Raw genomic sequence first — 27253 nt, forward strand, 5'->3', positions numbered from 1 at the left:
ACAGACACATTGTAATCGCCAGTTTAGTTGAAGTTGAACTTGCAAGGGGGTTACTGAGCTATTTTTTTTTATTGAAGACCCGTAATTCAAACACATTAAATAAGTTTTGGTTGTAACTCAAGAAATGTGATTGATAACGAGTACTAATTATTTGATAATTTAGTTTGAAATGGACGTTATAACACATGTTTCGTCACTATGAAGAGCTAGGTTCGAACATTATTGTTTAAGAAAGAATCTGATTCTAGTATTGTAATGTGTAAAATTAAAATAGTTTGGGTTATTATTGGGTACGTACTATTAACAAATATAATTATCAATGTCTCATTAACAAAGTATCGACTTAGTGAATATAGAAAGCTATTTGAACTGGTTCATATAGGTTGAAAGTCGTTTATAATTAACCACAATTCATTATAAAACATAAACAAATCTCCCATCAAATATTCTCATGTAAAACCATACTTTTACATGAAACTCCCATGTCTAGCTTGGTACAATTTAAAACCCTAAACCGTAGTAGTACCATTACTACTATATCTACTACAATTTAAGAAATGGTTATCTTAATCAACGATTGTGCTTGAATAGTTGATAAATTAGAAGAGCAGAAATTCTCCCATGACTCTCTTGGTGACAATTCAACATTCTTCAGTTCTTCGTCGCCCAAAAACGCATTATAAATCGAATTAATGGTATTCCTAGCCGATTCTCGAGCTTCTGGAAGCCTATCGTTCAGTAAATCCGCTGCAATTCGAGTAATGGAAACCAACCCAAATTCTTTCAGCCCTTCAAGTCCCTGAAAAATTAAAATAGTTTTCACAAAACTTTCATTAGATTTCATTCTGTTTATCACAAAATGATTCTGTGTGCCATTAGGGCAGGGCCTAGGCTCTATCAAATGAGAGGTTTGGGTGTTTGAAAATCAAGAATACCTCAAATCCCTGTCAAATACCTAAAAGATTAATGTTAGAGAACAAGAAAACCTACGCAGATTTTGGGTAGAAATTTTATGTGGTTTTCAGTGATTTCGTGATTTCGTGATTTCGTGATTCGTGATTCGTGATTCGTGATTCGTGATTTCGTGATTTCGTGATTTCGTGATTTCGTGATTTCGTGATTTCGTGATTTCGTGATTCGTGATTCGTGATTCGTGATTCGTGATTCGTGATTCAGTGGATCAGAATCATAGGAAACATGAATGACAACAAACCACATAAGATTACTGTCCAAAAGTCCGTCTAGTTTTTCTTGTGTCAGGACGAGCGGAGGGGCATTATTCTATCTATCAGTATTGAAATGAAAAAAAAAGGAGGAAAAAAGAAGCCTTATATTTACCATCTCAGAAACAGAGTGAGAGATTGAAACAGCAGCTTTAGCTCTAACTCTAGGGTTGCTATGGCTACCATATCCACAAAGCTTCTTTAGTAATTGAACACCATTAATCGAATCCACCATTGCTTGTAGTGATTTCTCAGCTTCTTCACACACAAATTTCTTATCTTGAGATGCTTTTAGCAGAAGCTGAAGTAACTGTTCATAACCCCCAACCATGAATAAGTGAAGATGAATTCTATGACATGGGAATTATTTTCTAGATAGAGAAAATGGGTATAGAGAGAGATGAGTGGAGCTATATACCAGTTGATCAAAGGCATCAGAAGTGGATGATGATTCAAGCAAGTTATGACCAAATGTGGTAAAGATATCAGAAGCAGCCATTATTGATGTCTTACACAGAGCACTCCTTGGATTTTTCATTGCTTTCACCATTACCATCATAACTTTATCTCTGCATTCACAGTCACTCATTATGAACACAATAAGAAGACAGAGAGAGAGAGAGAGAGAGAGAGAGAGAGAGAGAGAGAGAGAGAGAGAGAGAGAGAGAGAGAGAGAGAGAGATAGAGATTTTATAGAGAGAGAAAGGGAACTTACAACAGAGGAAGCAAAAGAGAAGAGTGAAACAGAGCAAATTGTCTAACATTGTTAATTGATTCGCAGACCTTAATCCAATCTTTTGAATCTAATCCTTCCATCAATGTCTAATTATTACCCAAGAAGTAAATTAAAAAAACAATATAAAGATAAACCCAAATTGAATCAAAACAAATAAATTCCTAAAACAAAGTTAGGGAAAAGCGAAATTACCTCAATTAATGATTTGGGATCAGAAATTGGTTTGAGATTCTCAGACAGAATATAATCGATTTCAGCAGATGAGGGAGGAGGAGCTTTGTTTTCATCATTTAGGGTGATATCCGATGAGATTTTTTGGGTGGAAACGTTTGATAGTTTGGCTACCTTCTTGGGTCTTTCTGGAGTAGTTGGGAGGGCGTTATCAAGAGATCTGAGAGCCATTTTTGCTTCTGTTTTCATGGAGATGGAATTACAAATTTTAGAGAGAGAAAGAGAGAGAGAGAGAGAGGGAATATTTTGTTTTGAAGGATTTGTAGAGTAAAAAGGGAGGAGCGTGAAGGAGAGAGATAGAGAGAGTTGGGCTTGCTGAAACTTTGTTGAATTAGGGCTTTTTTAAATTTGAAAAAGTGGGTGAGCAACGTTTACTTTACAACGGTCGGATGAAATAAACTAAACTGTAAAAACTTTTGAAATCCGGTAGATGATGTGGCGTGTATAGTCAGCACAGGAAACGAACCCGGTTCGTTCCACATCCATTACAATGAAACCGGTCATTCTGTTTCATGGGAGGTAAGTCTAGACGTCTAGTAGTCTATTTTTAATGGGAAATTTAATGAAGATCACATTGGACACTAGGTATAAATTCATCTTTATGTAATTCGATTCAAAATAAAAGGAAATTAATGTCAATAATCTGTTATACTATCCGTTAAGTAACTACTACCCGTATGTTTCTCATACATTCTATTATTTCATGTTATTTTTTGGAATCAGAATTTCAGTTACTTCCTCTCTAATTTATTGTTTGTAGTTTAGATAATATTTTTTCTTCTCTCTCCATCTTTTCATCTCCAAGTTATAGTTTTTTCACTTTATTTATTTTCTTAAATCACAATTAAATGTGATCTACCACAACGACGTTAGTCAAGAAAGAACTGACGCGTTTGTAAGACGCGACGGAAATCGAGTCTATTATAATAAAACAGGTCAGTCGGTTATGGGAGGGTTCAGTCTAATCGTCTATTCCATTTTTCAATTTAGGTCTAACATTTAGAATTTTTAATGTTTGAGTAATTAAATACACAAATAGATATCGGAGTCATTTCATCACTTTCAATTATGATCTCTCTATTTCTCTCTCTATTGAAAAAATCGAAACTATCCAATATCATCCCACATTTCTCTCTCCCCCTACTTTTTCTACGGCACATTTGTCTCCAAAATCTCCCAAGATTTACCCGAGGCTCTTAACAGGCGGGGGTTGGGGTAATGGGCATAAGAGTTTTGAAAAGTGATCGCGCGATCTATCAGAGTACCCTAGTAGCCATGCTCATAATCCACTCGACCGAGCCCAAAGCAAATTTAACTGCGGACGCCTATACCCGCCCGATTTCCACCCCTATACACATGTCGCCACATGATGTGGAAAAGACATATTGGACACATGCACTCTACGTTTAAGCTCGACCAGCGCGAAGTCAACCACGTGAGTGTAGACATCGATGTAGATGCACACCAGGTGAATGTTCGAAAAGACTGTATCCGCATAATTAATATGTGATCTACCTCGATGACGTTAGTCAAGAGGGATATACCACGCCTGTAAAGCGCGGTGAGAACCTAGTTAATATAACATTTAAGATGGAGTTTTGTCATTTTTACATCCTCTGACGCCCTTACAAATCATGAACTGTAAATGAAAAATCGAGCATTGCACCTAGGTGTTGACATATCCGCACCAACTTATTTAAGTACATTGAAGAAGTTGACACATCTGTTACGTACATGCACACTAATCTGGTAATACATGCACGACTAACAACGTTATATCTCGAAGGCGTTAGTCAAAAGAGATCTTCTATGCCCTAATTTATTTGAAGATGTATCCATATCCAATACCTTTACAAACACTAGTAAAACAATAGTATATATGGACTTTAAGGCTTACGCTTAAGATGATGACTTTTGACGGACTTTACATAGTCTCTAAGGATCCAAGTCTCATAATTATAGTGTTAATGTGCTTATTAAGTTCATGTTGTTATAATGTTATGTCATCTAATAGTTCTGGAAGTCCTTTGTCATCCTTCTTGAAGTCCTTTGTCACCCTTTATATAAAGAACACTTCAATTATTTGTTTGTTCATGGGTCATGGCACATGTGTGGTACCTGGTACAGGTGAAATTTTTGGCATTTTTTGATGACTAGGACAAAATAAATGCAAATCTGACATGGACAAAGTTAATACACCCTATTCATATCCCAAGCCTTTTGAGTCTCAAATGAATCTCAACCCTCCGTGTTGAATTAGCCACCCAAAAGACAAAACCCCTTCCTCTGCCCTATCTCTTCCTCTACATCGTTACGCACCTCTTCCTTTTACTCCAATTGATTCTAAATCTCGTCATCTTTACAACAGCAAAATCGACACCAGTTATACCATCTCCCTCTTCGTAAGAGACAAGAACTTGGCAAGTTTATGATAATCAGATTATCTCTCCTATTGGTTGGCTCTCTCTCTCTCTTTCTCAAATGGGTTTTATTCTTCCATCATCAAGATGGAATTCAATTGGAATCCGTCGACTGGAATTCAATGTCTATCGAGGTTCAACACCTTATCCCTGATGAAAAGAGACCCGTCTTGATGATGTTTCTGGTAATTCAAGTTCTCTCTCTCTCTCTCTCTATATATATATATATATATATATATATATATATATATATATTCCTGGTTCTGTTTAACAATCGAGTGATAATGTGGGGGCGATAATTAAAATCTTTCGAGTTTGGGTAAGAATTCTATTGGTGAAAATGGGTAATTGATTTCTCTTCCTTATTCCAATATTTGTGAAAAATTTCCCACAACATATATAGAATGGTGATGACATTATGGTTTCAAAATTGTTACAGTATTATCTGATTTATTCAATTGTTCCTTTCATGTAGCATATTCTTTTACTCAAGTTTTTTTATCCTAAAACTTCAAGTTTGTTATTTTGGATAGATTACAGTTTCACATTTGAGAACATAGAGCAGATATCTGAGGATAATCTTGAGGCAGGTAATCCTCTTGAGCAAGAAAATGTGGATAACACTCTTCTTAATCATGTGGAAGAACCTCTCTCCTTCTCAGCGAAAGTAGACTTGAGAAAATGTTTTCATACGGACCAGGTATTGTTTCTTGCATAGTCATATATCACAGGTCCTTAAATTGATATAAGGATAAAACGAAAAAACAATTTAGTGGGTTCTTGATTTATTGTAGGTATTTGACTCACGTGAAGCGCTAATTGAGTGGTGTCGAGAGGTAGGAAGGAAAAATATGTCCGTCATTGTGATTTCCAAGTCAAGAAAACAAGTGCAAGGAAGGGCTGCAAGATTAGAATTAGGATGTGAGAGAGGTGGTGTTTACATGGACCATAAGAAAAAGGCACAGCAACTTGAAAATAAATACCTTACGAGAAGAAGAGAAAGTGGGACAAGAAAATGTGGATGTCCATTTAAACTGAAAGGAGTTTGTATGGTAGGAGAAAAATTGAAGGTTAAGGTGCATTGTGGAGAACATAATCATGAGTTACCAGAATCATTAGTTGGTCATTCTTACGTAGCCAGATTGAAGGATGAAGAAAAACAAATATTAGTTCATTTGACCAAAAGTGGTCTTCGACCTGGACAGTTTTTAAACAGTCTCAAAGAGAGAAGTAAAGATCCTCTACAACTTTTCTGATCGGTTTCGTTAATTACTCTCTGTTTAATTTTTCCACTTGTTAGTTGTGCAAAATCACAATTTTATGAACATTCGTTTTTTTAACTAACATATGGAAATTCGGTGCAGGAATTAGATCCGGGTGAGATAAGTAGGTTCAACCTCATTTGCAGGTTCTTTCTTGAATCTTCCACCTTTTCTTATTCATAATAGATTTCATCTTCATCTCTTTATTTGCAGGTTTGAATATTTCCTCTCTATCAGTTCAGTCCGATTTCAGATATGTAGTTTTTCATCTCATTATTTGTTCGTCTAATTTGTGGTAATGCAGTTTTGCATCTCAATCTCTTATTGTCCTATTTTTGTTGGAATTTAATCAAATTTATTGTCCCATTTTTGTTGGAATTTAATCAATATGAACTTTGTTATGTAGAAGTTGTCACTTACGTGTTCGATCAATTATCTGTGAAAAATGAAGCACCTTGGAATACTATGATATCAAGCTGTGTTGGCTTTGATTTATATCAAGCACCTTTGAATTTTCCCAGAAATTGGTTTATTTCCAAATTAAGAGGTGCTGGAAAACGTTTCCAATTGGTATAAATGGAAAAGGTTTTTGGAAATTATCAAATGGGTTTATCAGTACATACTATTAGATTTCATACAATTGATGGAAACCTAATAACCCACTTTCTAAAAAAGTTCTTCGTAGTATTTTCCATGCAAGAGCTATTGGTGAATTTGATTATAAAGCGTATGACGCTGTGGGATCTTCCATGTAAGTTTTCTTAATCTAATCGATCAATTTTGTTTCGTTATTGATTTATTCATTTCTGAAAAGTTTCTTTTTTTCTAAAGTTCGACCATAAATTTTATAAATCTTCACCACTTTGAAACACAAATTCAAGAAGGTTACATTTGCTTACACGTACTCGCGGAGTTTCTCTTTTATGAATTTCACTATTCATCTAACCCAATCATCCATTGTTTTTTATTTCTGTAACAAGTTTCAACTTTATCTATTGAAAATAAATTTTCAAACTCAGTCTTTTTAGTGTTGTTTTCAAGATCAATAACTATGAAAAATTTATAGTTGCGAAGGCAAAAGCGACCTCCGGATTTAATTTAAACATATACATCACATAATTATATGTTGATGCCATTTTCTTCATAGATTTAACACCAAAGACTCAATGTGAAGCACAAAAAAAATTGAAGAGGAAAGAACAAAAGCAATGAGTTCATCGCCCGTCCATTGGTGATTGATGCTGACTAACAATTCAAGTTTTGTTTGCTTCAATAGTCGGCATTGATTTGCTCACTGACATACATTGGTTTGACAAATAAAAGTTTTGTTTCTCATATGTTTCCATAACAATAGGTTCTTATTTGTAAAGATTTGAATGTAGGTATACTAACCTAACATATGTGTTGTATTTCTTGGAATCTAACAGGATCTCCATAAGAACGTCTTGCCCTATTGGAAGTGCTCCTCCCATGATTCAATTAAGGTTAGTTTTTTTCAGTTAATAACTAATCAATTTCCACTCTAATAGTTTGCGGAAAAACAGGAATGCACAGACGCCAATAATGTTGTTATTTTACTGATTCATCCACATTTGTTTTTAATTCAAATGGTACTCTGCTGGTAACTATGGTATGAAAACTAAGACTACAGGTCTGTTATTCTGTCATTTTAACCTTATGTTTCTATTACTGAAAAATATACATATTTTGATTGATGTTTCGTGAATTTTCCCATGTAGTAAGGTTATATTTGAACACTCTCATTTCTTCTTTGGGTCCAGCATCAAATCAAGGTTAGTTACCTTAAACACTGCAATTTTCATATTAACAGTTCAGAGATATTCAGTTCACCCACCTTTGGGTACTTCTCCAAGATCTCAACTTTGTTATTTTCGACTACCGTTAATTATTTAAACATAAATTACAAGAAGAATTGACATTATCATGGTAGTTACAAGATTCAGTTATTAATAGCTATAAATCAAGTTATTACTGCACTTAGGATCCACACATATTTTCATGAATATAATAAAATTTATCATCAACCTGTGTTTTGTATAGGCTTCTTGGAATTTCTCTAAATTTTAATAAATATATGTACTTAAATGTTTTTAGTTTGAAGTGTAAATCAGATTCTGAAACATGTTTTGTACGAATTTCGTATATTTCAGATTTCAAATCTAAAGATTCATTTATATTCGAATTCTATTTCATTAAGTTACAAGTTTTCGTTCTTCTTTTTGCAGGTGGATATGGGAGGTTAAACTTGGCAAAGATGCTTGAAAATCCATACATATTTTACAGTGATTTTTTTTCATCGAAGAAGAGGAATACGCGTAAGAAGACAAATTTCGTTATTTTTTTGTGAGGCTACAAGTCTTGTGTTTTGGGTGGAATGTTTACAATACCTTGGGTCAATATATTTCTTTTTTTTAGGTGGTAATTCATTTAAACAATTATCAAAATCTAAGTCTCTTGGATTCCACTTCCCGCATCTCTTTCTCTACGTATGCTCTTCTCTCCTAAAAGTTGAATCGATTTAGAAGTGTTTGGCAATTTTGTTTTTGTCTTATTCTGCAATTTACGTTATTCTTTAACTTCATATCATTTTTCACGTCTGTTAATAGCTTACTTAAAATTATAGGTTTACAGGATTTAAGTTACTTCCAACAAATTATAAAAGGATATGAGTATGATAATGTCAAGGTATTTAAATCTCCTTTTAGATTTTTTATATTTGAAATAGTTATTTTGCTATTTTATTTTTTAGTAAAATTTTGATGCTTATGTTTTTGACTCTTTGGCTAAATTCTATTATTTTTTTGTAGAATTTACCATGCTTTTTGTGAATTAGCACAACAAACTGCCCGTGCCCCATGGGCACGGGTTATACCTAGTACCTTTACAAACACTAGTAAAACAATAGTATATATGGACTTTAAGGCTTACGCTTAAGATGATGACTTTTGACGGACTTTACATAGTCTCTAAGGATCCAAGTCTCATAATTATAGTGTTAATGTGCTTATTAAGTTCATGTTGTTATAATGTTATGTCATCTAATAGTTCTGGAAGTCCTTTGTCATCCTTCTTGAAGTCCTTTGTCACCCTTTATATAAAGAACACTTCAATTATTTGTTTGTTCATGGGTCATGGCACATGTGTGTACCTGGTACAGGTGAAATTTTGGCATTTATTGATTTGTGTTATTAAAAGATATAAAAATAAATTAGTCAAGAATGGCCTTTAAGGTTGAACCCACAAATGTAATAGGTATTGGAGCTAAACCTACATGTGTTAAGTTTCAAAGTCACGCGTGCTTTAGGTCATTAGAGAAAGAACAAATATGTGTTAGGTTAGAAGAACATATCACACATAAGGAGGCGTGCGTGATAACACCACATAGTTGAAGGGTGATTTAATGTCTAAGCCATCTCTACTCGTTACCGATTAATTTTGAGTTCGATTACCATAACTTAACATTACTCTTTTGGTATACCCTAGTCACTTCGTGTATGTTTCAACAAAAGAAAGGTCAATTGGTCTATAATGTCTATTGTAATATGTAATCCCACATTTTCAAAAAAACAAATTTACATTTGTTTTCACTTACTATATAAGGTATTAAGGTTAATGTCATCTTAAAATATGTCATTGGTGGAGTGGAAGTATTCTTTTTGTTGAATGGAAGTATCTGATGTAACTTCTATTACATCCTCCTTTTTAACTGTTTGGTAAGAAAACTTTTATTAGTATTTCATTCATTTAACCTCACCCATTACCTGCCTCCTTCTCAATTTTCTTCGCTTCTCTGGTCTTTTTCGCTACTTTTTTCTTTCTAGTCTCGTCTTTTTCTTCTTCTCACACTTCTTCTATCTTCATATTTTTCTAGGTTAAACACCTGGGACTTCAAGGGATTTTGTAGTGCAACCCCATCACGTTGTGTCAACCTTAACCTATTGAAGAGGTTCTCGTTTAGATAGCAGCAACGAAGATATAAAAGGGAAAACATATAAAAAAAAGAAGAAGATAAAAAGATTTATGAGCTAGAAGATGATAGACTGAAGAGAATACAAAATATAAAAAGGGTAAATAAGTAAAGAAAATTCATCGACAAAAAAAACGGAAGCTCGTCAAGTGTAGGGGGCTGATGGGTGATTAGGTCACATCTCGGGGGATATATGGGAATAGCTCAAACATAAAATTTAACACATTTTTTTTGGAATTAAAAATGTAATACATTGAGTGAGGAGAAAAACCAGTTTCCAGTTTGCCCTAACCAGTTACAAGTCGAAAATACCCTTTAAACCATGTAAAAACTCTCCCTCTTTAAAGGATAATATAAGTAATTTTTCTCTTGAATAAATTCTACCCCCATAAAAACGCTCACATTTTTTTTTCACACTTGCAGACTTTGCAGCATTGTTGTCACCAGGATCATCAAAGGTATGATTTTATTTCTATGGGGTGGTTTGATTTGCGATGATATTCATGTTTTAATGAATGGGTTTGTTCGAATTTTTGGATTTCATGATTATTAGTTGGAATGATTTGCTATTTTGGTAGATTTGTTTTATGTAGTTCAATCTGGGACAAATGTCTGTTCTTCTTCTCCTTATCTGGTTATCATACTTTGAAATGCATAAATTATGTCCTGTTATGGGATTATGATCGTTTGGGTGATTCAGTCACCAACTAGTTTTTGGCATGTGATTGAGGTGAAAAATGCTAAAAAAAAAATGAATTTGAGATGAATCAGAATGACTAGAGATGACTTGTGTGGACACCCATTAGCAATGATGTAGCTGACTAGAGAATCTTTGAATTCAGTAGGTTTATTAATGGTGTCAAATAGGGTTCTAGAATGTATCTGGGTTTTCTGATCCAACAACAAAGCACCTATGGGGTCTAAAGTTAAAGGGGTGGATTGACCAGAGCCTAGCCGGGCGGTTGGTGCAACCTCCGGTGCTAGCTTTGCTTTTACACGATGCTTATTTGTCTGCCCTTTCGCGGAGCTATGACTAACAACCAGGAATTTGGTTACTAGAGATGTGCACTTAGCTTGTTTCAAACCGTGGATGAGGATCATTTTATCCATCTGACCTCATGCGGACGGAAGGCTTATGCTTAGATGGGGCGAAATTGGGTGTCGAGGGACGGGGTGGGAAACCTTCATTTATATGTATATCGTTATACATCACGCAGTAGTATGATATGGCCATACGAGTACCTGATTTACATTTTACATAATAAATTAATTGATGTAATAAAATGGTAAATAATATATAGTAGTGTGTGTGTGTGTGTCTATATATATTTGTCTATATGTATTTATATATACACTTATACTTTCTTGAATAACCAAACACCTAAGTTTAATATCACAACTCTCTCTATATATAATTACTTTTCAACGTTTATTTGTTTGGAAGAGAACGTTTTGTTGATGATCTACAAGCTTATGGTTGGGTTCATCCAGCGACTTGGATTCTTGTTTGGGTTTGAGCTTATTGGTTCTTAGTGTTTTAATGGTGTATAAAATAGTGATATTACTTGTTCACTTTTTCGAGTTCATGATCGACAAATTTTTTTGTGGCATGCAGTGTTTTTGTGTTTCTGTTTAGTAATATGATCAATTTAAGCCAATTCCTTTTTGGTTCTTCCAGATAATGGGTGAAGAAGTCAAGGCAGGGGCTGTTGTTCCTGAATCTGTCTTGAAGAAGAGAAAGAGAAGCGAAGAGTGGGCTCTAGCATCAAAGGAAGCTCTAGAAGTTCAGAAGAAAAAGAATGCCGAGAACAGAAAACTCATTTTCAAGAGGGCTGAACAATATGCAAAGGAATACACTGAACAAGTATTGATTCCTCTACTATTCACAAAAATTTATTTTTCGTGTCTTTTTTAATCTTCAACAATCTATATACCGATTTCTGAATGCTTTTCCTGTTGAAACCGAACCTAAACTTGCTTACTTTGCCTTCTAGGAGAAGGAATTGATCAGATTGAAACGAGAGGCTAAATTAAAAGGAGGTTTCTACGTTAATCCCGAGGCAAAGTTGTTGTTTATCATCCGTATTCGTGGGTAAGAATGTACACACGTTGTTGAGCTTAACAATGTGATTAACAAGGACACAGTTCTTTCTAAAAGTTTGGAGTTTTCATTCTAGACCTGATAACGGAAGATTTAAACACACCAGATGGCATCGAATTCTGATTACTGCATGTTTATTATTCCTTTCTAATGCTTTCATTTTTGTCCGTCCGTAGTATCAATGCAATGGACCCAAAGTCGAAAAAGATTTTGCAACTGCTTCGTTTGAGACAGGTAATCATATTTTCGGTCCTCTGCTTAAAGAAGTTTGTCCGATCGAAAGAGAGCTTGGCATTGTTTTAGAACATCAACCAATACTGTTTTTTCTAATGTTATTTTCTGCAGATTTTCAATGGTGTATTTCTCAAAGTCAACAAAGCAACCATGAACATGTTGCAAAGGGTGGAGCCATATGTAACTTACGGGTATTCTTCTTTCACCTTCCTATTAGTTCAATCCGATAATTTTACCATAATTCCGAGTTTAAAAGCACGGGTGGAACAAAAGATGAATGATTGACTTCAGGTGCTGTTTGTTTTTTTATTTTTTCAGATCTGAAATCTGAATTGGACTTCAATTCAGATTTCAGATGTTTGTTTTCAAATTTAAGAAAATCTGAAAATTGGTCTGAATTTGGCCAAGGTCTGAAATGGCTGAAAAAGAGCCAACATTTTTCAGACTTCAAAACAAGTCTGAAAAATAGGTTCAATTGCTGAAATACGACAAATGACGTTTATGCCCCTTAGTATTTGAGAAATTTACGTCCCAACATTAAACACCACACCACCGGCAACGCCACCGCCGGTAAAATCAACAGCACCACCACTGGCAAAACCAACAACACCACCACTGACAAAACCACCACAAACCATACCACGACCACCACACACTGCGGCTACCACCACCACCATCTTCTGAATACCATGGCTCCATACTAATGGAACAACAAACAGAATCCCCTTCATTTCCAATCGAGTCACCACAATCATCTCTTTCAGTTCTCTTCTTTGAACATGATTCTAGATAAGTAGGATTTAATGAAACCCTAGTTCTTGATCAATTTGGTGTTGGGAAATGTAGTATTATCATCTTCATCGAGGGCTCAACATTCAAACCCTAGTCTGAGTAGAAAGAGAGAGAGAGAGAGTGAGTCAGAGAGAGAGAGAAGAAGAAAAATACAATTTTAGGTTACTCCATGGATTCAATTAACTACAAGAAAGGGAGCTTTCCATCGGTAGAGAGAGCATTAACAGCAATATTACTTGACTCCAAGCTGAAAATGTTAGAAACCCTAAAATAGGATACTCCATGGATTCAATTAACTACAAGAAAGGGAGCTTTCCATCGGTAGCGAAAGCTTTCCAGAGATAGAGCTCCGACGAGATATTTCCGGCGAGTTCCATCGGTAGAGAGAGAGAGGGAGGCTGATGTCTGAACTTTTTGAACTTTTTGAGAAGGGAAAGAATACAATTTTAGGGTTTCTAACATTTTATTTAGATGGGCTTAGGGTCTGTTTGGTGAACTAAATTAAGGAGGGCTATTATAGTCAAAATAGTAATTCAGATTTCATCATTCAGATTTAAAAAACAAACACCTAATTTTTAAATATATTCAGATTTTTCAGATTCAGCAAATTCAGTTTAGACATTTCAGATTCAGCAAATTCAGATTCAGACTCTTACAAAAAAACAAACACAACCTCAGGCTGATAGTATAAAATCTGATATTCTGAACCTAAATCATTGATTTCATTAGTAGGCTAAGTCCGGACGGCTAGCCCACTAACGGGTCCCCGCTCCTGCTGGGGAGTTTCCATGCATGCTTTTCTCCAGTTTAATCATGTTGGTAGATAAGCCATTCATTTTTCAGCGGTAAACTTTTCTCGCAAAATGTGCTGCTAAAAGCCGAGTTTCTCTTGTTATCACGATAACCACAGATACCCAAATCTTAAAAGCGTGAAAGAATTGATCTACAAGAGGGGTTATGGAAAGCTCGACAAGCAGAGAACTGCATTAACTGATAATGCTATTGTCGAACAGGTAAGATCACAATAAAACCCAATACCAAACATAACCTAGTTGTTTATATAGTTATATATCTTTAATTCGGGGGTATACCTATTATCTTTTTTTACAGGCTTTGGGCAAGTATGGAATCATTTGTGTGGAAGATTTGATTCATGAAATCTTGACTGTTGGTCCTCATTTCAAACAAGCAAACAACTTCCTTTGGCCATTCAAGTTGAGTGCTCCTTCAGGTGGTTTAAAGAAGAAGAGGAACCATTACGTAGAAGGTGGTGATGCTGGAAACCGTGAGGATTACATCAACGAACTTATCAGGAGGATGAATTAGACGTTCATACAGACCAGTATATCTATCTAAATTTGAGATTTCTGTAACAATTTGTTTCCGAATTTGGGTTTACATTTGTTACAACAAAGCTGATAATGAGCTGTTTTGGGGATTCCCTTTTCGTTTTCTCCTTGGCTTCAGGCATTTGGTCTAGCGTGATCAGCGTGAGGATTTAGGTTAATATCATTCTGTTTACTTGTAACCTCTCCTACCAAGCTAAATAGAAGGATTAGTATGATCCTTTTTGGCTTTCCTTTTTACCATTTCTAGTAACACTCTTCAAAATTGGAACTCTCTCAACTGACAATATCATTCTAACTCAAAATAACTTAATAAGATCATGAATATTGGCCGACACCGATCAATCACTATATTTTGACAGCAAACCAATGGAATTACCCATCGATATTTCACCTCTAATCTCGAAAGTGGTGGTTCTTAGAACCAGATAAATTAATGCCCATAAAAGAAGCAACAAAAAATTTGGGCTGTACAAACACGATTATACCTCTTTCCTCTACATGAAATAACTGAGTGATGTCTTCTTCCTCGATCCACCTTCTCCATACAGATCATTCCATTGGACGAGCTCGTTCATATTCGAAGATTCCGTTGACACACTTGCACATACCTATGAGGAATGAAATACTTTAATGTCTCAATATTTTCATTTCTTCTCTAGGTAATTAGGGTTCTTCTGAGTTTAAACTTTCTCGAAGAAAAGATAGTACGTTATCGACATCCTAGCAATACCCAAACCCTTGTCCTTGAAAATTGTTATACTTAGCAGTAAACCAAGTGTTCTGATCAGGTCATTATGACCAGAGTCCCAGTATCAAGGACAATGAAGATAAGGGTAAAAGTTGAAAACCTATGAATATTAAACTTGCAAACTTCAATGGAATGGAAACAGAAGGCAGTTCTACCATTTCTAATAACACTACTACATAAAACACAGAGTACCTGTTCATGTGCATATTTGAAATCCTCCATGCTTAATGGGCGAACGTCTGCAGCACAATGCAACTCAGGTACTGATTTGTTCTCCGCCAATGCTAAACTTTTCTCCTGAGATTAAAGAAATAGGGAAGTTTTAGATATATCAGCAGAAGATTAAGGGAGCACCAAAAATGTCTGGAAGGTTCCTTTCCGCATTCCAAAATATATGAGAGTAAACGGGAATGCATCTGGAATGGCATTCCCAGCTGAATAGGAATTCCCCCTCTTGAAGGAATCCTAAACCAAGGGGGTGGGTGGCTTTGCTATTCCCTTTATGTTTGAATCATGGAGTAAATAATCTATAGACAAAATCTATCTCTATCAATCCTATTCCTGACTATACCAAACAATAAAGTAAGGTTTACGGGTAACAGAAATCATATCACAGGAAGGTTCCTTTCCTCACACCAAGATGCCAAGTATGGCCTCAAGGTTATCTTCTAGTAACAATGAAATATTAACTGCAATTCATCGTTACGAAGAACTGCTCAAATGCTAATTCTTTGACTATAAATGAATTAAAGACATAAGGGAATTATAGTTTTTAGCTAAATCTGAAGTACCATCCACACAAGTTTCAAAGGTTGAGGCCTGAGGGGCATTTATTACTTGGTGAGGTGTGACTACTCGATGAGGGAATGGAGTAATTTTGCTGCTCCACTTAGTTATGCATGGAGGTCTATGCACTCGATGGAAGAGAATCCCATCCTTGGAAGCGTCAAGTTGTATAACCAATCAAAACGCTATACGGGAACAAATTTTATAATGTCGTGACAATTAAGAAAGCAGAAAAACTTTGGAGGACGAGAAGCATCACAAAATCGTAGAAATAAAATCAACGATATATTTGTAGCTTCCAGATTTCTTGATTTAGCAGGTTACAATTACCGTAAGTACTTATTGCATGATATATTTTGGCACGGTGTAGCTAAGAAGCTGAGTCTTCCAATGGTGTGGTGGAAGACAGATCTACGTTCTGTATATCTTGCCAAGTGTGTGTCCTGGAGGACAGATCTACCATGTCTCTATTCTTTAGTCATAAAGCTCTTTTAATAAACTTTTGCCTTTTCTTGGGAAAAACGATAATCTAAATGGGCATGAAATCGCATGAAAGACATACATAGGTACCCTCTCCTAACAGTCGACTAAGTAAAGATAAAGAGGATGAAAAATATACTTCCTGACAAAAAAAATTGGACATAAAGTGTTAGTTTTCAATTCTCATGATACATTGATACTAACCTTCTTTTCTTTCTCCAGGAGCTCTCTAATGGGGCAGTGTGCAGCAGTAACACACAGATTCTGGAACCAAAAATAACTATTAGAGGCACTCAACGAGTTCTCAGAAAAGGAGAACGAGATAAAATAAATAATAGCCAACCTTTAAGTCACTCCCAGAATAACCATCAGTCATATTTGCCACTGCTTCTAAATCAACATCAGGTGCCAACTCTTCTTTGGCCATTATGACTTTCAAAATTTTTTCTCTGTTTGATGCATCTGGCAAGTTTACCATCAATCTGCATGAAATATAATCGCACAAGTAAGGGTAGTTTTCAGAGTGAAAAGCGACAAAACAACCTTCAACTCATATGTGTATAACTATATATAATTTACCTCCGAGGAAGCCTCCTAATAACAGCCTCATCAAGGTCAAAAGGCCTATTAGTGGCAGCAAGAACCAATACGCGCTCTTTAGCCTTTGTACGCAGACCATCCCAGTTTACCATGAACTCATTTTTCATCTTGCGCATAGCTTCATGTTCCCCTGGATTTTCACGTCTTCCTAACATGCTATCAACCTATAGAAAGAAACCAGCAACAAAATATGAGCCACATTACACAGTTTTGAGCAGATATGGTGAAACATGAAGATGTATTCCACTAACCTCGTCCACGAAAATAACACTTGGAGCAATTTTACTTGCTAGTGAAAATACTGCTTTGACATACTTTTCTCCTTCACCGAACCACTGTGAAGAATATAGGTTTGTGACTTGTGAGTGAAAGGTAAAAAAACTGAGAAAACCCAAGATGTTGGCTGAAAATGTATTTTCAGCAATACCTTCGAAGTTATGCTTGACATTGATATGTTGATAAAATTCGCCCCTGCCTCAGTTGCAACAGCTTTTGCAAGCATTGTTTTCCCTGTGCCGGGAGGACCAAACAACAATATTCCCTTGCAAGGCTGAAAAAACAACTTGACGTCAATTTACTTATGGTGTGTTTGGTTGCAGGATTCCTAAGTAGGATTCCTATCAAAAGTGGAATTTGGTAGGAATCATGAATCCTTGGTCTGTTTGGCTACCAAGAATCCTAGGACTCTTGAATCCAAAGGATTCCTAATTCCAAAATTTGTATTGGACCAAAATCCCACCCTACCCCCTAGGATTTGCTAGGATTTTGGATTAATGAGCCTAAATTTCAAACTTAAAATCAACAAAAAAATATTTCCTTCTACAAAATCATTATTTTTTTTCAAAATCATTGTTTTTTTTTAAAATCATATTTTTTCTAAAGACGTTTAAAAATACTCAAATAATAATAAATCATAGGATTCTTAGTTGCCAAACAAGCCAAAAAATATTACTTGGATTCATGAATCCGTGGAATCATGAATCCCAAGGACTCATGAATCCGCGGATTCATGATTCCGCCATCCAAACACACCATTAGTTTTTACAATAGTTTATCAGGTGGAGTTTTAGAACACTCCAGCTACATGTGTAGGTAAATCAACGGGATTTCAACACGTAAAGTATGGACTACGGAGAATATAGAGGGTTGAGTTATCAAACCTTTGTCAATTGCCCTCTGCAGAACAATTCTGGCCTCTGCAGAGGAAGCATTACCAGTTCCTTCAGTGTCTCCTTCACATTTTCTAGAGCTCCAATGTCTTCAAAGGTGACTCCAACATCACTTGGTGGAATAACATCAGCCAAAAGTTTCTTTTCAAATTCATTCTCGGTGACTACATCCTGAACTCGCCAAGGCCAAAATACATGAAGATAATTGACATCAGATAATATGAAATAATTAAACTATTTATTTTTGGAATTAATTGTGGTTTCTCATTATCATCAGCAACTACTTGTTAGTAATACTATTACCTTGAGCGACTTCTTTGAACTCTTTGATTCATTTTGGACACCATCCAAAAGATCGAGGCCATACTTGATGCTGCGTAATTAGTCATTAAGAATACTGTTAGTGCCTCGAGACAATTTAAGGGTATCCCAGTCCTTCACAAGACATGAGATCCAGTATTAAGAGAAAGCTATAACCTTTCACTAGAAATAACAATCTTAGCATCTTTCACCGCAATCTCAGTACTGTTCATAAGATGATGACTTAAAGACCAACCAATTATCTTCTCTACACCTGTAAAGTTAAAAATCAAGCAGAAAGCATGGAAAAGGTTTAATACTTTGTCCAGTTTTTAAAGTAGAGGTAAGAAAAGAAAAGAATTGCAGGAAAAAGACTGACTGTCACTAGCAAGGGTTTGATCCTTTATGCATAATGTTTCAAGGTTGGGACATTCCAGCTTATTTCGGTTTAGAACCTGACAACATGAAGTAAAAGGTTAAAATCTCAATAGCATATGGTTAGCGAGGGGGTAATGCAGAAAATTTACTGATCATGATACAAGTAAGCCCGTAATAAAGCAAGATCAGTCTCGTCGTGATTTTAGTCTCCAAAGAAGTTCTATTGGAACAAAATCATTTGAAAATTTAATCCAAATAAAAAAGAAGAGTTTAACATAAAATAAACTAATATAATTACGTTAAAGGGCATTCCTCTTTCATTTCAATTTCTCTTTCTTTTCATTTCTCTTTCAATTCCTCTTGGAGGCTGGTCTGTGAGGCCATTCTCCGGGTTCCTCTTTCTTTTCAATTTATAGAAACATGGAAGATATTACAGAATCTGATATTCTAAGACAATACAGGTTTATATAGACATGAACCATGTGAATTATAACAATTCCAGTGCAGACCAATAGTTTATTACGACAATAATGAGAGACAAAGATTAGCCTAATAAAATTAATTAAGAAACAACATTTCTCCAATCAACAATGATGCAGTGATTTACGAAAATAGTTTATATAACTTACGGAGCGAATTGTAGCAATATTCGACTTTATTTTGAGTGTTTCAATATCACGATCCAACTGTTGTTTCCAATCTAGAAGAACCGTCTCGTCCTACAAAGTTTCAACCCGAAAAATTAAATGCCCTCCAGACACAATAAGGCAGAAACGATAATAAACACGTAAAGGTTTGTTACCTGTGGTAACTGTATAGTCACTCTATTTGGGAATAGTCGAACAAGTTGTTTTGTTGTCTTTGAGATTTCTTTGCTTCTCTCATGTAATCTACCAATACTATCCTGCATAAACCAGGACAACCACATGTGAGTGTTGACAAATGACAATTACAAGGAAAGTCATGGTTTATCATCCATTCATCATACTACCTAGATTACTACAAAATGCAATGGCGTACCATACAAACTGACTAGAACTAATGCTCGCATGTAATTGGAAATTATTCAAGAGAAAATAAACCAAATGAAGACAAGCCAACGGCACTATCACGGATTCAGGAGAGGAAAGATGTTGTTGCCCAAACAACCAAGGAATTAAAATAAATAATAATTAATAATATTATTATAAGAGACATTCATACGTACTGGAAAAGAGAAGTCAAGAAGAGCTGTTTGGTTGCTTCCGAACTTGGTAAACAGGAGACCACCAGGATGAGACTGTTAAGTAAATTACAGCAATGGGAGAGGAAAATTGGTTATTAAGCTAGAATATCATTTTCTTGCCAGAAGAAGCTGAACTTTCAAAACAACTACTTAGCAAAAGAATATCATTTTCTTACCTTCTCCTTCCGGTTGTCCAGCTGTGTATGTGAACCAATTATAATTACATTTGTTGGAAGATGATCAAGTTTGCTTTTGATAGTCGCGTATGCTTCGGGGATTCCCGAGATGGACTTCTCTATGTCTTTCAAAAATACGATAAGTGGACCAATTTTACTTTCAGCTGAAGTAACCTGTGGAACCATGACCCTTGAGAAGCAATCCAACAACCACATTAAGAACTGTATGAAATTAATTTAATGGGCACACATTCACCTCAAACAGTTCATTGATGGCAAGTTTGTCGTCTTCACTTCCAGAACTCTCTAACCGAAGTGAATCAGCTGTGGAATGAAAAGTGATGAGCTTCAAACACCCTCAACTCATACATGTAATATCAAAGAATACTTGAAGGGGGTATGATTAAGGAAATTACCAGCACAGAAGAATCCATGATCTTCTTCACAAAGTCCCCCCAGATCGTTGCCATCAGGAATTGATTTATCAAATCTAACTCCAATTTTGGAGGATTCATTCTCTTCAAAAGGAAGAACTACTTTTCCTCGGTAGCCATAAGTTGGTCCCCTGCAAATACATGCAGGGACAGTGTCAATGAATTCAGATCAATGGGATGTGTTAGTTTTTCTCTGCGGACGATAACAGTGAAATGTGACCGTGAACTCAAGTGTGAACTCAATTAGAGGTTGCCGAATCAGGCAGCATACTTAATTTATTGTTTTCCTCATTTTCGTGAGGATTGAACTACTTGAAAAACCCCAGCATAGAATAACAAATCAGATTCATGATGCCAATTAGTCGGACTAAGTTGTACAAGCCGATGATATAAACCAACACCAACATGAAAAAGAAGATAATATATCTCTTAAAGGAACATCGAAGGACAACGATGAGTATCAACTACAGAGAAACTACAGAAGCTAGGTCAGGACGAAAGTGGTTTCAAACTACAAAGTGAATATTTTTCTGAAACTTACTACGAAGTAATTACTGTAATGAAGGAATTTGGACAGCATGAAGAAAACAGAAGCAAAACAGAATCTAAAAAATACTTGGGACAAGTCTAAAAATTATTTGTATATGCTAGAGTTAGTGTTGCCAAATAATGAGTAGCTGAAAAGACATTTATAATGAGTAGCTGAAAAGACATTTATAATTCGGTAAGCACTGGGCAGTAAAAAGATACCTTGAGGGAGGCTGTAGAGGAGGAAATCCAAGAGAATGTTGATTCCCCACATATCTTATCCTATCACCTGAAATATTTGGAAACGTTATTGCAACTAAGGATCGCTTCCAGAGGACTGATGAAATCATAAATATGAGAAACTACAAGATAGTAAGCGTTTGCATAACATTCTGAAGGTAATGGCCAAGAAGGAAACTGCATGCCTGTTTTAAATGTATGGCTCCTCGATGATGCAGTTGATGACTCCTGCTTCAGCACAGCTAGTGAATTGTACATAGGTCCACCAGTATTTTCAGCCTCGACACTAGAAGCTGGTCTCTTAAGCTGTAAGACATCCACTTGTGCAGCTCGTTGCCTTGAAAGTAAACCTGATTTTTCTGATCTTGAACTTTCTTTGTTGGATTCAGAATTCCTTGCAGATTGTCCCTGATAGAAGTTACAAGCATTAAGGCTAAACTTGCAATCGCATATTTCAAGATTCAGCAAAAACATGTGTTGCATGATTTGCATCTCACATATCATCTTTTAGAAGACTGACAAATCATGTTCCGCATCATATCTGGTTCTTTCAGTGACAGTAATAAATTGATAGTTTATCCATATTATGAGTTTTAAGGTTACATCTCACAATTTGTCGATCTCTACAGTGTCTGGAATGCCCATATCTGTGCAACACAGAGTAGGCTTCCACAGATAGAATGTCTCCAGAATAAACTAACTTATGTTTAATCTCTTCGAAGAAAGTTCGAGAAAAACTTACAGCAGGCAACAAGAGAAAATCCACGATAAGCAATCTAGCACCAAAATGTTTGGCCAGTGCCTTTGCCAAGGTCTCCTGATATATGTCCGAACCTATACAAGGTAATACCAAAAGTGTGTATATAAATAAATATATATATATATATATATATATATATATATCAGAGCTTGGACATAGATGGGCATAAAGAAGACAATTACTAACAAAAACCGTAGTAAAACACTTGCGCTTTACCTGGAGGACCAGATAATAAGATTCTCTGATTTATGGTAGGGAGATCTGAAGTGTACTTTGAAAACTCATTGCGCTTGAGATGTATATAGGTGGATGAAATTAAAACTTTCTTTGTTGTCTCACTACAAAAATAAAATGTTAGATATTTACATAAACTCATATTCAGACAGAGTAAACTCGAGAACCCAACTAATGTAGAAGAAATAGAACAGTTCTTTAATTTCCTAAATCACATCTGGTGCACGAAAGATAAAATCAGATAAGCTATAAAGTGATCAAATAACCTATACAACGTGTTAGTCGTACGAAGAGGCATCTCTCTGTCACACATGAGAACTAAGTATGGTCCAATGATCAGGGACGAAAAGTCTAAAAGCAGTAGGATGTACTTGATGAATCTTAACATTCCACAGAAGAAGCACAAGCAAGACGTAGCACTAAAACCAAATACAAAAGCAATGAAAACTTGTACCTCAGATAGTATGGGAAGTTATCAAAGGAGACTTCGATATCACCAGAACTGAGAACTCCTTGCTGCAAAGTATCCCTAAATGCTTGTGATCTAGTTGAAGATGAAGTAGTTGGAGGATCAATATCTTTGAGGAAGTCCCTAAGTCCCCTGTGTTCATCGAGTGTTTTGATAATGTTTCCAGTTAAATCAAAAGCTGACGCAGCAGATGTTCCTGCTAGCATTCGCAAAAGTGACCTCAAATCATAATTCGTTCCAGGTATCTTTCCAATTTCAATGTCAAAATTCTCAAGATTCAAGTTCTCATTGGCAGGAATATCAGTAGATAGAACCGCAGCTTTATCATTTAAAGAAACACCATCTCCTTCGTTATGTTCAGAACTGCCCTTCTGAACAGGGGAATTCGTATCAACGTCTGAAACATCCGGTATTGCATTGCCAGAAGGTTGTATAGGCCTTTCTAAACCTTGTGCTACATCCTCGCCATTTTCAGCAGGAGGAGGAAGAAGTGACAAATCTTTTCGAAGACTTGCTAGAGATGCCAAGATTGATGCTCCTGCAACTGCTAAAGGGTCCCCAGATCTTGTTTCAAACTGTAGTCCTTTCATTGGAGCACTCTGGGATTCTGAAATGCCAATCGGAGAAGTAACAGCCGGAGTTGTCAAGTTCTCAGTTATGAGTTGCTGGAATATCTAACAACTGGTCAAGGAAGACACCTAATTAAGAAGTAAGTGTTTCTTCCACTACAGCAAGCATGATAGTTCATATTACTATTAGAGAAATGCACCGCATACTACTAAGAAATTGCATCATAAATCGTTAGAGAAAAGGATACGTAAGCATGTTTACTAGATGAACTGAAAACCACCTCGTCCCCTCCATTGAGGAAGATATGGGAATTTTTCGGAAGAATCCTTCCATTTACTTGGACAACACCTTCTCCCCCTGACATTTGTAGTAGGGCAACAGATGAAGCCCCTCTCTGTCCAAAATATTATTTAATAAAGGAAAAAAAAGGAAAAGAAATTATACAATCAACATCAACCTCATGAGAATTAAGAGGCCAGAAATGACACCCTCGTATACAGCACTAAAATCCATCTCAACACTTATCTGTATTACAAACAATACGTATGGAATATCCAAAGAGTACCTCTATGCGGTTTAGCTGACACAAAATTGAGCTGACAGATGGATCTCTCAACCATAAATTGCAATTACGGCTTTGACCAATAGTGAATTGAGAACCACAAAGGAGCAGGTGAGGATTCTGGGAATATCAAACAATAATGTCACCTTACCATCAATTGAGAATGAATATAACATATATTAGCAAGCACGGCGAATTCAGTCTCTAGACCTAGTTCTAAGTTCTAACATGAGGATTGAGGATTATATACAATAAAAGCATTAGATGCTCAGAGGTGGAGATATGAATAGAAATATACCAACTACAAAAAATTTATTCATGAAAAATTATATACCACAATCTGAAATAGAAAGATATTCACCACTAAACCCATCAAAAATCACAAGCCCAGGTAAATTTAACAGAACAAGAATTTCCATTTCCACAATAATCAAAGAGTTACACGTTGCGCATTTGGAGGATTCGGGAATGGAATGTTCCAACTAAAAGATAAATTCCGTCTTCGCATTAATTCTGTAAGAACACGACCACTCTGGCTGATCCTTCAGTCTTTGAGACGTGGCTTGCTGTTTGAGGTTGAACAATTTAAAATTGGAATTGACCGAATCTGGACCTACTATCCTTTCAACACTTCAGCAGTTTTACGTAGATATGCATGGTGAACTTGGCACTGTGACAACTATTCTAGCCCTTTCTCTGATAGAAAGAAGTGTTCTATATCACATCTAAGCTGAGAAAACGTGGATACTAAGAACAATTTAGAAACAAAAATTGGAGGACATGAACATGCAAATGTGGGTCTAGTCCTAAAGAAACTCATCTTATGATCCCAAAACAGAAAACTTGGATAAGCCAATCTAACATTGACTTAACAAAAAACATATAGAAATTCACCTTAGAGGACTGAGAGAGAAGCTTGCCCCATGCAACCTTTGAAGATGATTTCATGGATCGTTTTAGCGACCGGAATGATGCCCCACCAGGTTTCGACAATTTCTCCATCTCCACATTAGAACCCCCTTAAAACAACAAAATTAGTAGCTCAAATCAACATATCAAGTACAAAACTTGAAAAAGGAAGAACCTTTAGACACATGCAAAGAAAAGATTTATAAAAAGATCCGTACCTGCTACAGTTGAAGGTGGAAGCAAAGCTTCGCCTACCCCATTACTAACATCCGCAGGTTTATCAGCTACAGCTGAATCACGACAATTTGATTCTTTTGTGGCATCAACAACCATTGGAGGATCAGAGGAACGAAGTTCCCCTTCTTGAGACTCCAAACCTGTTTCTTTAGATAAACCTAGGGTTTCAACTTGTGAAGTAGAAGGAATCTCATCTTGGGATGACGATGTTTCCGAAGCCTTAACCATAATCAAGAAGTCACAACCTTTAGACTTCCAAATTTCACCAACAAAAAGGAAAAGATAGAGAGAGAAACAAACACATACATGTATACAGAGAAAGAGAGGGAAAGAAACAGATAAGAAGATTAGATGATTGGGGAAAGGTTAACAAAATCAAACCTTGGACCGTTTGCCGGTGGGAGAAGAAGGTTCGTCGGAAGAAGGAAGAGATCGCTTCGAAGAAGCTGAACTGCGCCTCGTCTCAACCATGGCTTCTCTTCTCCGATCCGAATTTTTTTGCAGAGAAACCGAAACGCAGAGGAAAAGAGAAATCCGCTAAAAGGTTTTCTGGAGAGAGAGAGAGAAAGAAAATCACAAATATCAGGCAATAATGTCCGAAGGCTTCAAATTTTGATTTATATAATAGATTAGTTAACTTTTATCTCTCTTCATTAATGAGAAAGGAAAATTTTGAGATTACTAATTCTATTTAAATTAGAGAGAGAACCTTTTGGTTTGTGTTACCGATTAAGTAAGAATATTTTGCCCCCATGGTTTTGGAGCATGACTTTGAAAGGATGGGAGTCTATGGAATTTGAAGTGTATCTAGTAAAAATTGTTCGATCAATATAGACAGAAGCAGTCAAGTCAGGAAGATCTGAGTATTTGATCTTTCCTTAATCTAAAAGAACTTACGTAGGTATGACGATATTGTTTAATCTTTAGCTAAATTAACTCTGATTCAAATTAGGAATGGGCGTTTGACTTTGATTGTTTTGTTATTTTATAATTGAAGACATAGAAAGAGAAGAGTTGTGCAAATCAAGAAGGTAGAGTAGGAGGGGGTTGGATTTCTTTAGTTTATAGATACAAAGTACATTGAAGGGTTTGTGTAAAAAAAAAGTACATTGAAGGTCAAATATCTCTGATGTACAATTTGTTTGCATTCCTCAAACCATTTTTTCTTTTGTTGCATTTGAATGAAAGAGATGATTTACATAAACAAACTCTAATTTTTTTTTGTTTGAGGGCAAGTGGGCTTTTGATGTATCTTGGTGGAATACACATCTCTGCTTTCCAATGACTTTAGTGTAACTTGGAAGTGAAACACTTCTCGAAATCACTTTTTTCTATCAAACACAACATCAACTTTCTCGGATTGTGTTTGGTAGGTTTCATTTTTACGTAGAAGAACATTGATCTTTTAAATGAGCGTTCATTCTTCTCGGTCTATACATAAATCTTTATTCCTTGAAATAATTGTTCTTTAATATTGTGTTGCCTTCTTCCATTCGGAAACCTTGGGCAAATAAGATTTTTTTTCAACGTTTATTACAATGTCATTGTCACATAGAAACTGATAAGTCCATAGAGTGCATTCTTTTTTGTAATGAAGAAACTGTTTTACATAGAAATGGCGCAAATGAAAACTATTATATAAAACACTTTTTTTTCTATCAAACACAACCTGAGTGATTAGGAAAGTTTTATAGGCAATGTCTGACTGGTTAAAGGTAATGTGTTTTTTCACTCAAAACTTGGTCTTGACCAAGTATACACCCCTACTCTTTTTCTCCTCTTCCGACGAAAGGTCGTTGACCTACAATCTCTTACGGCGACCTCGATCGACAACCTTAATTAAATTTCTTTTTCGTCTCTGTCTCTCTAAACTCCCCAACGAAGAAGAGCCTCTTCGCGGGAGAGTTTAGCGAGAGAGCGAGAAGATAGGCGACGACCTAACAGCGGCAATTGTTCTGTTAAGTCAAAGCCAAATAGACAAATACATATTGTCTTTAATCAAAATATGTTATAAAAGGAATTGCCGTTGAGAGTATCGCCTTTAACAAGTTTAAGTATTCCCTACAAAAATTCCCCACTGGGTTTTTTTTATCTTTATCCCAAGTAAATTCC

General features: G+C 35.8%; 4 protein-coding genes and 1 long non-coding RNA gene across 6 annotated transcripts; 3 read left to right on the top strand and 2 right to left on the bottom strand.

The window, feature by feature from the left end:
- Nucleotides 1–379: 379 nt before the first annotated feature.
- LOC147569200 (ARM repeat superfamily protein) lies at nt 380–2556 on the bottom strand. The gene is made up of 5 exons (XM_086655659.1): nt 2152–2556; nt 1939–2045; nt 1642–1792; nt 1339–1533; nt 380–799 (listed from the first exon to the last, which is right to left on the bottom strand). The coding sequence occupies exons 1-5, from the start codon at nt 2377–2379 to the stop codon at nt 551–553; spliced, it is 930 nt and encodes a 309-aa protein (XP_086511785.1). The 5' UTR covers nt 2380–2556; the 3' UTR covers nt 380–550.
- Nucleotides 2557–4732: 2176 nt separating this feature from the next.
- LOC147569201 (uncharacterized) lies at nt 4733–7356 on the top strand. Its single transcript, XM_086662239.1, has 6 exons — nt 4733–4795; nt 5086–5310; nt 5405–5840; nt 5975–5987; nt 6086–6623; nt 7020–7356. Exons 1-5 carry the CDS (start codon nt 4733–4735, stop codon nt 6159–6161), a joined length of 813 nt encoding a protein of 270 aa, XP_086518365.1. The 3' UTR covers nt 6162–6623; nt 7020–7356.
- Nucleotides 7357–7606: 250 nt separating this feature from the next.
- Nucleotides 7607–8315, top strand: LOC147569202 (uncharacterized). The gene is made up of 2 exons (XR_015238600.1): nt 7607–7665; nt 8119–8315. It is a non-coding gene; the product is annotated as an uncharacterized LOC147569202 (long non-coding RNA).
- Nucleotides 8316–10215: 1900 nt separating this feature from the next.
- Nucleotides 10216–14553, top strand: LOC147569203 (large ribosomal subunit protein uL30y-like). Its single transcript, XM_086655662.1, has 7 exons — nt 10216–10318; nt 11539–11724; nt 11855–11952; nt 12138–12195; nt 12307–12386; nt 13898–14000; nt 14098–14553. Exons 2-7 carry the CDS (start codon nt 11542–11544, stop codon nt 14311–14313), a joined length of 738 nt encoding a protein of 245 aa, XP_086511788.1. The 5' UTR covers nt 10216–10318; nt 11539–11541; the 3' UTR covers nt 14314–14553.
- A 55-nt stretch (nt 14554–14608) lies between these two features.
- On the bottom strand, nt 14609–25910 carry LOC147569204 (uncharacterized). Of its 2 annotated transcripts, none has more exons than XM_086655660.1 (27): nt 25523–25910; nt 25123–25360; nt 24890–25014; nt 23999–24115; nt 23681–23827; nt 22849–23537; nt 22377–22498; nt 22143–22234; nt 21586–21808; nt 21383–21449; nt 20615–20763; nt 20455–20522; nt 20199–20372; nt 20005–20076; nt 19600–19701; nt 19427–19516; nt 18799–18874; nt 18597–18693; nt 18423–18492; nt 18111–18290; nt 17378–17500; nt 17202–17285; nt 16930–17114; nt 16694–16832; nt 16555–16614; nt 15277–15381; nt 14609–14944 (listed from the first exon to the last, which is right to left on the bottom strand). In XM_086655660.1, exons 1-27 carry the CDS (start codon nt 25610–25612, stop codon nt 14831–14833), a joined length of 3798 nt encoding a protein of 1265 aa, XP_086511786.1. In that variant the 5' UTR covers nt 25613–25910; the 3' UTR covers nt 14609–14830. The 2 variants fall into 2 exon arrangements, with proteins under 2 accessions (XP_086511786.1, XP_086511787.1); XM_086655661.1 differs by having other exon boundaries at nt 23681–23790; nt 25523–25839.
- Between the last annotated feature and the right edge of the window lie 1343 nt (nt 25911–27253).

Source organism: Eschscholzia californica, unplaced genomic scaffold (assembly GCF_041429995.1).
Source record: "Eschscholzia californica isolate CP2 unplaced genomic scaffold, dmEscCali1.0.p SCAF_1, whole genome shotgun sequence".
NCBI lineage: Eukaryota > Viridiplantae > Streptophyta > Magnoliopsida > Ranunculales > Papaveraceae > Eschscholzia > Eschscholzia californica.